Raw genomic sequence first — 13782 nt, 5'->3', positions numbered from 1 at the left:
TCTCTTATTTTTTATTTGAGGAGAGACTTTCTCAGTAATGCATTGATTTATATCCTGGTCCAAGTTCCTTACCTGTCACAGAGAGCACTTTGATTTGCACTGTTGTATGATTTAAAAGGAAACACCTATTGTATTATTTATGATCACAAAAGCCAAGAACAAAAACTCAAAATGTTTCCTTCGGTCCATTCTCCTTTCCTATCCCAGGACGTGCCCCTGATTAGCCTGGCCAACATCTTGCACAATGCCAAGCTCTGGAACGATGCCGTCATAGTAGCCACCATGGCAGTAGAGATCGCACCACACTTTGCCGTGAACCACTTCACACTGGGCAACGTCTACGTAGCAATGGTGAGGCTGGGGATGTGAACAGAGCATACCACTCTGCAGTTTTCTCTCAGTGGTACATCTTCCAAGTATGTCAGATTCCCTTCGTGTCCTGTAGTTCTGTGTCTAAAATTGCCAGCTCCACCAAGGGTGTGTTTTACAGATAAGGGGTTTGAGAGTTTTTTAAAAATAATACATGAGGGGCTGGAGGAGGAGGGAATGGGGACTTAGAAAGGTGGGGGGAAGTACATGAAAATCTTCAGTATTTGCAGCCATGTAGTTCCTGACCATGACTTTAACACTGTTGATAGAGCCCAATTTATAGCAATTTTCTGAAGACATCACTTGTCCCAGAAAACCTCACCTAACATATCCACATACACACACCCATGCTCTCTTAACTTCCAGGTTGGGCTACGTACCTGTCATCAGTGCCCTCATGATGCCCTGTGCATATTTCTCTTGCTGTATTTTCACCTCCTTTTATGATTTTTTGTTTAAGAATTTGTCTCTCCCTCTAGGCTTTGAGCTCCTTAGGGAAAAGACTCCTCTTCTTCTCCCTATTCCCAGCACCTCACGCAGTGGTTGGCACGTAGTGGGTGCTCACAAGGTGTCTCATGAATTATGGCAAGCCATTAGATTCACGGGATACCATTTACAGAGAAGATGGCAAAGCCATCACCCAGAACCCTCATTCTGGCCAGAAACAACTGATTTCGGAACTTAAAATCCCAGGGGTCACCCTGAAGCTGTCACAACCAATTGTAACCAAGAATCATGCCATCTACTTTCATCTAAAGCATGGTGTCACACATCGGCCTATTCCTAAGATACTGACAATAAAGGTTTTTAGAATGAGGAGCCCCAGGTTATAAGCTTTACATGTCATCCTTGAATTCAAAGACAGGAAGTGTAATCTGGCCAGGTAGGTATCAATGAATGTGCAGATTTCCCTCTCTGCTTCTTAAAATTAAAGAATCTGTTTTTGTTCCCAATAAATGTGGAATTTGCTACTGTGAATGAGGAATTCTGTCTCATTTGGCTACAAGGAGTCATTTCATTAGTTGGTTTGGACTCTTCTTTGAAAATATTAGTCAAGAATAAAAGATGAAAATGTCCAATATGGCAACGGTCATTTCCAAACCATGTTGCTATTTTTAAATGCTAGGAAGAATTGAAAAAAGTCTTCCAAAATTTACAAGTCACTTCCATCTGTCCAGCTACAGTGGAAAATTCAGGTAGGTGTTTCAAGAGCATTTGCCAGGCAGGGTTCTAGAGGTTTCTGTGAGGATTTAAGAAACCGTTTGGTAAAGCACCTAACACAGTACCTGGCACGCAGTAGATTCTCGGTAATGTTCTTGTTTATTACTACCATGATTATTCCTGTTGTTGGGTCAAACCTTTATAAAAGTTAATCTGTCCCTTTCCTTTGGTTCTTCAGCTCTGCCCATAGTTTTCTCTGTGACTTGGAACTTGGTGATGGAGGTAATTGTTCCCTCCCAGACCTCAGCATTTTCTTCAGAGATTTAGATCCATTTAGAAATACTGCAGGATTGTCACTAGCCTTTGGGGACAGAGGTGCTCTTTTGGAAATAAGAGGTCACAGTATATATTTAGTCTGGTAGCATCATCCCTCTAGCATTTGTCCCTTGTCCCCCCACAGGAAGAGTTTGAAAAAGCGCTGGTGTGGTATGAATCAACGTTGAAGCTGCAGCCTGAGTTTGTCCCAGCAAAGAACCGAATCCAGACCATCCAGTGTCACCTGATGCTGAAGAAGGGACGGCGCTCTCCGTAGTGCACACTTCGGCCCTCGCCCTCTCATTCCCACACGCTGTTAAAGAATCAGAAACCAATCAGTGTCAGTATCTACCTTTAATGACGTGTGAAGATAACCAAGTAAGACTTAGAACCGAACTTTTCAATGTGTGGGAACTGATTTATTCTTTTGTTTTGTTTTTAAGTTCTTTATTTCCCCACCTAGCCCCAAAAGAGGCATCTTCAGAAACACAAATTCCTTAAAAGGAGAATGCAGCTTAAAGACACCGTGTAAATACTGAGCCAAGACATTTCTGGAGCTGTGCTCTGTCTCTAAAACCTCAAAGCCTTTAGGGCTTTTCTCAGTGGTCCAGCCAGCCTCCTCCTCTTTGGAGGAGGGTGAACCCGCCTCGCACATTCTCTGCTTCCTGTCGTAGCCTCTGTTGTCGATGGAAATGCAAGAGTCCATGTGGTGCCAGTCACCAAGAAGCAGTGTTCTGCGTTCTCCCCGTTAGATCTCCATGCTTGTCCCCAGTCTTGTCCGTTCCGTGCTGCTGTTCACAAACTCTCAGAGGTAGTTGGCAGGGGAAGATGGGAAAAATGATTTTAAAAACAAAATATCTACAACAGCAAAAACTCTTAGGGTCACCTGACCTTTGTAATGTTATTTATGTTGGGGAGGGAGGGGGGCTGAGAAGGGGAAATCAGCAGTGTACAACATCTATATCTTTTGTATTTTAATTACAAGACACAAGGGAACCAATAAGTCAAAATCCTATATAACTGGTCTATATATATAGAATATGTATATTTGAAGCCCTCTATAGACTGAGTCTATGTTTTACTAATTCTTTGTTCACTGTGTTACCCATCTGGGAATAAGGTGTGAGTGTCAGCTCCTTCTCTTTGAGGCCTTCCGACTTAGCTCCTCAGGAGAGAGGAACAAGCCAAGGTTGAGTGTTTCCATACAATGCTTCTACCTTTGGTCCCAGAGAATCAGAAACTCCAGACGTTTTGGAATCTTCAAGGGCACATACTGAGAACAAAAATAAAAGTTGTTTATGAGCAAAATCAGCCTATAGTGTCGTTTTTCTTTAGAACCAGACCAATGTGGACAGCTCGGAAGCCTACCTGTGACTCTGGACCTGATCTTCCCAAGTCTTAGATTGTCATTGTCTGTCTGGCCGCAGTAGCAAGGTGAGGGGAAAAGAGAAACAGTCCATCACTAGGCTTTATGGCTGATGAACTCAGCTGCATGGTGCATTTGACTGGGAAAGATGCAGAGGATGTTCAGAGCTTTGTATATAATTGACCTTCCCTGAAAAGGAAGAAGAATCTAAGCCACAGACTCACATCCCCTCAAGTGAGCACTAACCAAAAGATCCTAGAGTTCATCCAAGGAAGCTTCATGGAGAATCCTGGGGAGAGTCATTCCAGTACTAAGTTGAGCATTCCCTCTGACACGGGATTCCACGGACAGTAGGGTTTCTATAGACTTCCCTAGAATAATATCAGACACTCAAGTATAAGGTCACTGAGCTTGGACCATCTGATTCTGACACAGACTATGTAATTGCTTAGAAGCAGGTAAGCAATCAGACGTACCTGGGGGTGCTCTGTCCTTTATGCAGCTAGAGTCCAATTAATTCCAAATGGTTTTATCAGATGTATTTTGAGAACAGCAAGCTCATTTGTTACTGAATGAAGTGTTCGTGAATAACGTGTGTCTCGATGTAGTTCCCTGCCTACCCACCTCTCCACAATGTGGCATTTGGTTTTCCCTGAAAAGCAACATTTGTTGGTTTTTAATTTACATACAGCGAAAGGCACTCTGGTGTACAGTTGTGTGAGTTTTGACAAATGCACAGTCATACAGCTTCCACGACAGTCAAGACACAACTTCCATCACCCCCAAAAGACTCTTAGGGTCACCTGACCTTTGTGGTGTTATGTTGGGGAGGGCAGGGGACTGAGAAGGGGAAATCAGCAGTGTCCAGCATCTATTTCATTCGTATTTTAAACATAAAACACAAGGGAACCAGTAAGTCGAAACCCTATATAACTGAATTGTATGTATAGAATATGTGTGTTTTTGTTAGTGAAACTTCCCCACCCTTAACCCTTGGCAGCCACAGGTCTGTTCCCTGACCCTGTAGTTTGTTTTGTTTTTTTTTCCTTTCCATAATGTTCTTAAAAATGGGATTACCCAGCATGTAGCTCTTTGAGTCTGATTTCTTTCATTTAACATAACGCACTTGAGATGTGTGTCGTATGAATCAGTTCATTCCTTTTTATTGCTGAGGAGTATTTCACCGTTTATTCACCTGTTGGAGGACACTGGGATGTTCCAGCTTTGGGAGATTATTAATAAACCTGGTATAAACACACATAGGTTTTTGTGCACATAGACTTTCATTTCTCTTGTGTGAATCACTCAGCAGCAGTTTTCCTGCTGGAGACCTCTTGGAAGCAGGAACAGCCAAACCTGCACGGGGCAGCTTCAAATCCATTGTAGACAGGAGTGTAGGTTAGAGGCAAGCGTGAAACTGATCATCAGAAAGGGACGGAAGGGAAAGAGCGTGCCCTTTGTCTGAAATGATTGGGAATTGCTTCCAGTGTTGTACCCAGCCTCGTTTCAGATGGGGTTTCAAACCAGCTATGGCGGGAAGCTGCACTGCGTGGCCAGTGGACAGACCACACATGTACCTCTTCCAGGGCCAGAGACGTGAGCGCCCAGTGATGGTGCAAACACAAATGGGTGGCCCCGTCACTGCACCGACAGGTCCCAGGCCAGCCTCCCTGCCCTGTTGCTGCCACCATAGAAGTCCATGGGGCTTCTTTACTAAATGAGTCAAAGGTGTGACTTCCACTAGGCTAAGACGCTGGCACTGACTTGCTGGGAGGGGAACTTGAGGTCAAGCGTCCAGTACAAGGGACTGCCATTAGTGTCTCTTCTGTTCCACATTCATGGAGAAGAGGCCTTAAGGAAGAACTTCCAGGACAGATTTTCTCAGAACTTTGGGCTCGTGATGGAGGCTCATCCACTGTGGTGGGCTGTTTCTCCGTATATCAAACCCCACAATGGGTTCAACAAACCTGGCTTCAAGTCCTACCCTGCCTCTTAATAGCAGTGGGAGCTTGAGCGAGTCACTTAACTGAGCTGATTTTCTCACTGAAATAAAATAAGGATGATAAGAACTACTCTTCACAGTGCAGTTGTGAGAATTAAAGGAGATAAAGAATATAAAGTGCCTAGCACTTTTTTTTTTTTTAGCACAGCACAAGTGCCAGTGAGTGGGAGCTATCTCATTGTCACCATGTTGTAGGAACTGGGTATTTTTAAAGGATTTTTAAGATTTTAAATAAGACCCAGCCATCTACTCCTCCCTGGTGTATCCCCTGGTCAGGCTGGCCTCACTCTCTTGACTTCTGCAGCCTTTGTTTGGTCTATTCCGAACAGATACGCCTTCTTCCTTCCTTCCTAATTCCTACCAACCTTCTAGGCCTTTCTTCTCTGATAACTCCAACAAACACTAATTTACAACTTCTCTGATAATTGTAACTGTACCAGTTCATTGAGCCAGACAGAGTGCCATGTGCTGTGTACAAACATCTGGTATTTACTGAGCTCTTAGGAAACCTGGTGGCATAGTGATTAAGTGCTACGGCTCCTAACTAAAAGGTGGGCAGTTCAAATCCACTAGGCACTCCTTGGAAACTCTATGGGGCAGTTCTGCTCTGTCCTATAGGGTCACTTTGAGTTAGAATCGACTCAATGGCAACGGGTTTGGTTTTTGGCTTTAGTTCCTATGTTCCGTGATTATTCTAGGTGTTTCACATGGGATAAAACTCATTTAAACCTCATGACAATCCAATGGCATAGGTACTGTTATTATCCCAATTTTAAGAGTGGAAAAACTGAAAGCTTGCAAGAAAGCATGAACTAGGTCCCCACCTTCCCACAGGTAGTAGGCTCAGGGTCCTAATTTCTATTCACAGCCTGAGGAAGGCTGTTCTCTCCCAGCACCCACCCTGGAATGTTGGACAGGAACTTTCTGGTTTGTGTTAAGCCCCTGGCTCCTGGCCTGTGGTTTCCCACAGAGCCCAGTTCTAGCTTGCAGTCATCTGTGAGGCCTATCTCCTGTACCTTCGTGGGGCCTAAGACCACGGTCCCTATGCCTGGGGTAATTCTCAGGCCCTGTGGGTTCTGCAGTATCTATTCCCACTCTACTCTTGGCCCCTGGTGATTTCTCTTTCTTGATTTTGAGTTAGCTCTGTATTTTTAAAATACTTTTTTCTGCCTTTGTATGTTTTGGCATGTTGGAGTGGAGGAACTCCAGTGAGTAATGTGTCTGCCATCATAACTGGAAGTTTGAAGGGGGTAGTTCTGTACTACATATGACCTTTCCCCCCAGAACTCTGGAATCTTCCCCTAGTGGGAGTGTGGGGAGCATGAGCAAGCAGCATTGCTACTGATAAATTTCAATTATATCCTTTCTAAGAGCTGAAAGAGACAGAGGCTCCAGAGATACTTTTCTTCAAGGGTAGACTTCCATTTTGACTAAAGTTCACTCCTCCAGAGTTAGGTCTGTGCCCACCAACCCAGAATCTCTGCAGGAGCATATCAAAGAAAGCCCAGCTCCTCTGAAAATTGTGCAGCCTCTTGAGGGAAGACACCTTTTATGATCTGAAAATAGGCCGAGGCCACTGTTGAAAGCAAGTCCCAGGCAGATCCTTACCACACCCTTGCTTCATAAAAATGACTGGCAGGAGCTAGGGCTTCTCCACTAAGGCCTCTTCAAGAGTTTTGAGACTGTGCTCGGAGCCGTTCTTGCTGGTTGTTCTCTCTCCAGCCAGCTGCCATGGAAAGGGGCTACCTTGAGGTGAGGCTAGAGAGGATGAGGTGGTCTTAGCATTGCCAGGCACCAGCAGTCTCTAGCTCAGGTATCAGGGATCAGGCTGACTTCCGCTCATTGCTCTCCAAATCCTGCAGGTGGCAGCTGGACACAAGGCTGAGGATCTGAGGACCAAACTCAGCAACTAAGATGACACCCGGTAGGATTCCAGGCAACTGTGTCCTTGTGCGCAGGGTTGTTCACAATCAGACACTGATGACAGAGAATGGCGAGGGGAAAAGTGGATGGAGCCCCCAGATGTGTGCTGTTTAGATAGGTCGCCATCAGCCACATCCGACCATTTACATTTAAATTCATTAAAATGAAATAAAAATTCAAATTTTTTAAAAACTAAAATTAAAAATTCAGTTCCTTAGTTGAATAGCCACATTTCAAGCGTTCAACAGCCTATGGCTACAGTACTGGACAGCACAGATATGGAACTTTTCCATCTTTATAGGAAGTTCCATGGGATAAGCACTACCCTAGACAATGGGCTCCATCCCAAGCCACAGATGTACCCCCACCCAGACACCAAACAGAGTCTAATGGAGCTCATCCCGAGAGAGAATCCTCTAGAGAACACCCTCTCAGAATGGCCTCAAAGTGCGGACCTTTGAAGTAAACTCCCTCACCTCCTCCTTGTTGAGAAATAAGTATTTCTCCCTGAGGCTGGGTGGAACTTGGGGCTTAGAGCTCCAGATGAAATTTGTTGTGACATGGGACAAGGCCCTGGTTGTTTTGGCTAAGAGGAGAGTGCTTGGAAGATGTGATGAGGGCCAGCTGCAGGTCTGGCCACGGCACTCTCTTTCAGGCCTCAGTGTCTTTGAATATGCTGCCTCCTCTGCCCAGTACACCCTTTTCCTCACAACTACTATCAGGGAGCACTATGCCAGAGCTGCCAGTGCCTGTCCACATTACTTCAGCTTCAGCTTCTACATGACCAAGGCTAATGACCTGAACACTGGGACTCTGCTAAGGGCTTTGGTCTGGCTGGGGGAGAAAGTTTGGCTTCTGCACAGGCTAGAAATACTAGAGAGTTAGTGCCCCAGAAGCAGGCCTCACCCACCAACAGATGGGATGTTGGTACATAAATACTCCCTTGAGTGGGATCACTCTGAGGCCACTTCCACATTTCCTCTCAGAGTCCTCCAGGGGATTGAGTTTCAATAGTCCCCAGGGGCAACAGTCATGATAGGACACTCTTCTTTGTCTTTCTCCCCATCCCTGTCTGACTCCCCCTCTTCCTTCTGATGTTCCCTCAGGTCCCTTCCCAAATAAATGACTTACACATGAATTCTTGTCTTAGTGTCTTCTAAGGCCATCCAACCCAAGACAAGGGACTACTGTGTGCCAGGCACAATGGTAATCACAGGAGAAAGAAGATTTAAAAAACAAAACCTCAGTGACTCCCTCATGAGCTTGCAGTAAAGTGGGTGAGAAAGGCAGATAACCAGGAACTCAGGAGACTATAGGGTCACCAGCACTGTGGCAGGGGAACAAAAGATAGAAGGAGCCCAGGCAGGAGACAACAGCCCTGCCTGGGACAGGAAGAGGGTTAGGAACAGTTTCTAGGGGGAGGACAGTGATACCTAAACCAAGTACTGAAGGCAAGGAAGCATTAGCCTCACCGAGGGAACAGCAGATGCAAAGGAGGGGGCTTTGAGAAAGCCTAAAGCCAGTTGCCGTCCAGTCAATTCTGACTCGTGGTTACCCTACGTATGTCAGAGTAGAGCTATGCTCCACAGGGCTTTCAGTGGTTGATTTTTCTGAAGTAAATTACCAGACTTTTCTCCTAAGGTATCTCTGGGTAGACTCAAACCTCCAACCTTTCAATTAGAAGGAAGCTTGTTAGCCATTAGCACCACCCAGGGACATGAGAAAGCCCAGCAAGTACAAATAGTCACTGTGATCATTAAGGTTGTGTGTCATCTTCACTGGGCCATGATTCTCAGTGGTTTGGTGGTTATGATACAGTTTGGCAGTTGTATGATGATGTGATCACTTCCATGAAGAGATTTGATAGGATGTGATCGCCTCCATGATGGGATCTGCTATGAGTAGCCAATCGGTTGAAAGGGAGTTTCTTTGGGGTGTGGCCTGCATCCAATACAGGTGGACTTTCTGGCAAGGCTCATGGGCTTTTACTCGCGCTGGATCCTGCAGCTGACTCCTGTTCTCTAACCTCTGTTTCTTGGGGCTTGAGCTAGCGGCTTACCTGCCATCTTGCCTGCTGATCTTGGGGTTCATTGGTCGTCACAGCCTGTGAGCCAGAGCCCTGCTGTCTGACAACCCCTGTACCTACATGAATCAGGAGAGGCCTCTATCCTGACCCACACATTTGGGGCATTCCAGCCACTACAATTGCATGAGCCATTTCCTTGGTATAAATCTCTCTATATATGTATTTATATGCTGCACTGGTTTTGCTTCTCTAGAGAACCCAGCCTAAGATAGCCGCTATGGCTGAAGCACAAGGATCTCACAAGGGAGAATGAGGCTGAAGGGGTAGGTCAGCCCAGCTAATACTTGGCTTTGAATGCCAGGAAAAGGAGCTTGAATTAGATCCTGAAGACAATGAATGAGGAGCCACTGACATATTTCAGACTGAGAATGACAAAGACCATGCTGACAGTGCTGTGAAGAATGGACTGGAAAGTGTGAGGATGAACACTGGATGCCCACCCAGGAGGCCAGAGCAGGAAGCCTGACAGAGAGATGGAGCCTGAACTAGGTAGGGTCCAGCACTCGGGATGAACAGAGGATGAAGGATGAAAGAAGAGCTGATGAAGGGCAGTTGCCAGGGCTGGTGGTTAATTAGCTACAGAGGCTGAGCGAGATGAAGGCTTCAAGGTGGTACCCAGGTTTCTGGCTTAGGACCCCAGTGGATGGTGCTACCATTCCCTGCAACACGAACACAGGTGGAAAAGTGGGTTTGAGGAAAAGAGGAAGACTTTAAACTTGGACATGTTTTTGAGATACTTGTAGACCACTGGCTCTCAAAGTGTGGTTCCCAGCCCAGCAGCATCAGCAGCCCCTGGGCATTTGTTAAAACTGTACATTATCAGTCCCTACTCCAGACCAGGAGTACTTGGATCCACAATCCACATCCATGGAAGCAGCAGTCAAGAAATCAAAGGACGTATTTACTGCATTGGGCAAATCTGCTGCAAGAGACCTCTTTAAAGCATTGAAAAGCAAAGATGTCACTTTGAGGATTAAAGTGCGCCTGACCCAAGTCACGGTGTTTTCAATCGCGTCATATGCATGCAAAAGCTAGACAATGAATAAGGAAGACCAAAGAATTGATGCCTTTGAATTGTGGTGTCGGTGAAGAATATTGAATATACCATGGACTGCCAAAAGAACAAACAAATCTGTCTTCGAAGAAGTACAACTAGAATGCTTCTTAGAGGCAAGGATGGCGAGACTACGCCTCACATACTTTGGACATGTTTTTTAACAGGAGGGACCAGTCCCTGGAGAAGGACATCATGCTTGGTAAAGTAGAGGATTAGTGAAAAAGAGGAAGACTTTCAATGAGATGGATTGACACAGTGGCTGCAACAATCAGCTCAAGCATAACGATTGTGGGGATGGTGCAGAACCTGGCAGTGTTTCATTCTGTTGTACATAGGGTCACTGTGTGTCGGAGTCAACTTGATGACACCTAACAACACGTACCTACTGAATCAGGAGCTCTGTGGGTGCACCCAGCAATCTGGGTTTTAATAAACTCTCCAAGCAGTAGTGTGCTGGTAAATGTTTAACAACTGGCTCTCAAGATAGAGGGAGGAGGCGGGGAATCCTTGATTTGTAGTCTGTACCAATTTCTGTGATATAAATAATCCTACTGTAGCCTATTTCAAGCTACCAACCTGACATTGGAGTCCCTGGGTAGTGCAACAGTTAACACACTCGACTGCTAACTGAAAGGTTGGAGGTTCGAGTCCACACACAGGCACCTCAGAAGAACGGCCTGGCGATCTACTTCTGAAAATTCAGCCACTGCAAGCCCTGTGGAGCACAGTTCTACTCTGACACACATGGGGTCGCCTTGAGTTAGAATCGACTTGATGGCAACTGTTTTCTTTTTAACCCGGTATCACTAAAGGCAGAGTTGGGAAATATGCACACCACTGTCTCCCAAAGCGATACCAACTGGCTCCAGGTGATTGTGATGCACACCTGTGGATCCAGAACCACTGTACAGGCCTATCACATGAACATACCTAATAAGCAGGTAGATGTATGGGTATGAAGCTCAAGAGAAAGAACTGGAAGGGAGAAAACAGTTGGGAGACATCAGCACAGGTACAAGTGCTTAATAGGTAAACACTGGGAGTGAAAAAATTAATAAGTCTTGGCCCCTGCCCCCGAGGAGCCTTAAAGAGCGTGCAGTCAAGTGAGGAGCAAGATACGTGAACAATTACAGCATGGGGAATAGTAGAGGTGCCTGTAAAGAATGGTTTGTTGATGTCAATTCTATCTCAATAAAACTGCTTAAAACACACACACACACACACAAAATGGAGGCACAAAGGAAGGATGGTGCCTTCAGTCTGTCTGGAAGAAACTCCCTTAGTCTCGTATCACTCTTTCCTATGGCAGTAAGTTTCAAGGCCTTGCCTTAATGGTGGAACGCTACAGAGGAAGGGGAGATAAAAGGTGAGTCACTGAGAGAGAAAATACATCTGAAGTATTTCAAAACCATTTCCCTTATTACATCTCCCTGTTTATTGACTGTCTCCATTGCTATCACATAAACTTCTTGAGGACAGGGGCCCTGACTTTAGTCAGCCATGTGAGGAAGATACAGTTGTGAAGAAGACAGGGCCCCTGTCCTCAAGAAGTTTATGTGATAGCAATGGAGACAGTCAATAAACAGGGAGATGTAATAAGGGAAATGGTTTTGAAATACTTCAGATGTATTTTCTCTCTCAGTGACTCACCTTTTATCTCCCCTTCCTCTGTAGCGTTCCACCATTAAGGCAAGGCCTTGAAACTTACTGCCATAGGAAAGAGTGATACGAGACTAAGGCCCTTGAGAGCAACAAGCATGGTTTGCTGAGTTTCTTAGTTTCTATCCACATACACCCACAAAGAGCTCAGCCCAGGGCTCTGACTGAACAGATTCCCCGAACTAGTATGTGAACTACTTGTGCAATCTTTGCTCTGAGAGTAAGCTCGTGGCAAGACCACTGTGGCCAGCTTCTCCCCTCAGCCCATCCTCTCACTCAGCTCAGCAGCATGGTCGGGTCGGTCTGCGTGCTGCGTGCCTTCCCCACAAAATGGCTGCATTTCAACCTGGGTAACAGTCTTGCTTGGGTAGAAGCAGGGAAGAGCTTTGCGACTCTGAAGAGAGACCTAGAGGGCCAGCCCAGGAATCATCTGTGCTTTGGATGTGCAAGGGCCAGACCAGGTCCAGAACCCTTGGATGCCACCCCTTGAATTCAGTTACCGTGTCTCCCCTCCCTATGCTCGCCACCAGCTGGTCGGCTTGCTCTGAGCAGCAGCCAAGGGCACAGGGTTGGGAAATGCTGGCCAGCCATGAGGACTCATGGCCACAAGAGGGACCCATTTGTTCTGAAAGGACTGGTTGGGCAAGGAGTCTGGCTGAGATGTGTCTCCCGCCTTCATCCCCCAACACCCACGCAGCTCCAGGTCGTGTCAGTACTGACCAAGGAGGGGGGCAGAGCGTGAGGTACAGGGCTGGACGTTCACTCTGGGGTCCCCAGCTCAGGTGGCCACCAGCTGAGCCAGGCATCCCCCAGCTGCTACACTCTGCCCAGGCAGGTGCCATGGCAATATGGCCCAGGCACCACCGGGGGCCTCCCCCAATACCTCTGAACTCTCAGGCCCTCTACAAGGTGTGCCCTCACCCCTCTTAACTTTTTATTTTCTTTATGGCAAAAGCAACTCAAGTTCAAAGGGCAAAATGAGAAAATGCAGACAGGCAAAGGACATCTGTAAACACCCCTTCTCAAAAGACCCCCCAAAAAAAACCCCAGTGCCCTAAGACAGCTACTGTCAATACAATGGGGGTATGTCCTGCCCTAGACCTCACAGACTAGGTTCCTCGGTAGACTTTCAGTGAGACTGAGGGATGTGTTTTTGTTGTGGGGTATCTCAGCAGTTTGTGTAGAGTCAGGGAGGTATCTCCAGGGTTACAAGTCCCAGTAGCCTGGAGGGAGAAACAAGTAGGCTGGGAGGGAAGGCAAAGGAAGCTGACACGCTGAGCTACATACACTGTGCCCCGGACTCTATGGGGGCCACCTCCTTTCATCAACACCAACAGGCTGATACTCTTCCTGGTTTACAGCCAAGGAAACTGAGATTCAGAAGATGAAATAACTTTCTCAGGGTTGTGCAGCCAGTATGTGATTGAGTCATGATGGGAAGCCAGGACTGTCCTACTCCAGAAGCTAACTCCCAAAAATGGTGCTCACGAGCTAGATTTACAAAACATCCCTCTTGAGGCAGGGGTCTGCCCTCAGGCTCAAAAGATGCATCCCTACCATCACTACCTCCAACTTCACACTTGCCAGCCTCTATCTACAGCATCCACACCCCAGAGCTTTTGGAACAACCCCAAGGTTAGAGAGTTTCTCATCCTGTCAGACCCTAGTGTCCTTATTTCACAGTTGCTGCCCCTAAACAGCCCTCAGGAGGCCTGGGAGAAGAAAGAGAGGTGGGCATTAGGGGAAGGTCTTCATCAGATATTCCAGTGGGGCATTCACTGCCCATTCAGCAGGGCCTCCACAGTGAGTGGAGGGAACTGCTGTCACCCTGGTCTCCCTCAGAG

General features: G+C 46.5%; 1 protein-coding gene across 3 annotated transcripts in view; it reads left to right on the top strand.

Moving 5' to 3' along the window:
• Window positions 1-3153, top strand: part of TTC17 (tetratricopeptide repeat domain 17) — a 124839-nt gene extending 121686 nt beyond the window's left edge. For all 3 annotated transcript variants that reach the window (XM_010592118.2, XM_023550699.2, XM_023550700.2), the window contains 2 exons: window positions 208-351; window positions 1991-3153. In XM_010592118.2, coding sequence (XP_010590420.2) covers window positions 208-351; window positions 1991-2122 — 276 coding nt within the window. In that variant the 3' untranslated portion in view covers window positions 2123-3153. The remainder of the gene's footprint in view (window positions 1-207; window positions 352-1990) is intronic.
• Window positions 3154-13782: the final 10629 nt, after the last annotated feature.

This window comes from Loxodonta africana, chromosome 7 (genome assembly GCF_030014295.1).
Source record: "Loxodonta africana isolate mLoxAfr1 chromosome 7, mLoxAfr1.hap2, whole genome shotgun sequence".
In the NCBI taxonomy this organism is placed as follows: Eukaryota; Metazoa; Chordata; class Mammalia; order Proboscidea; family Elephantidae; genus Loxodonta; species Loxodonta africana.
Note: the sequence above shows the minus strand (reverse complement) of the source record. Positions and strands in the feature narration are given on the sequence as shown.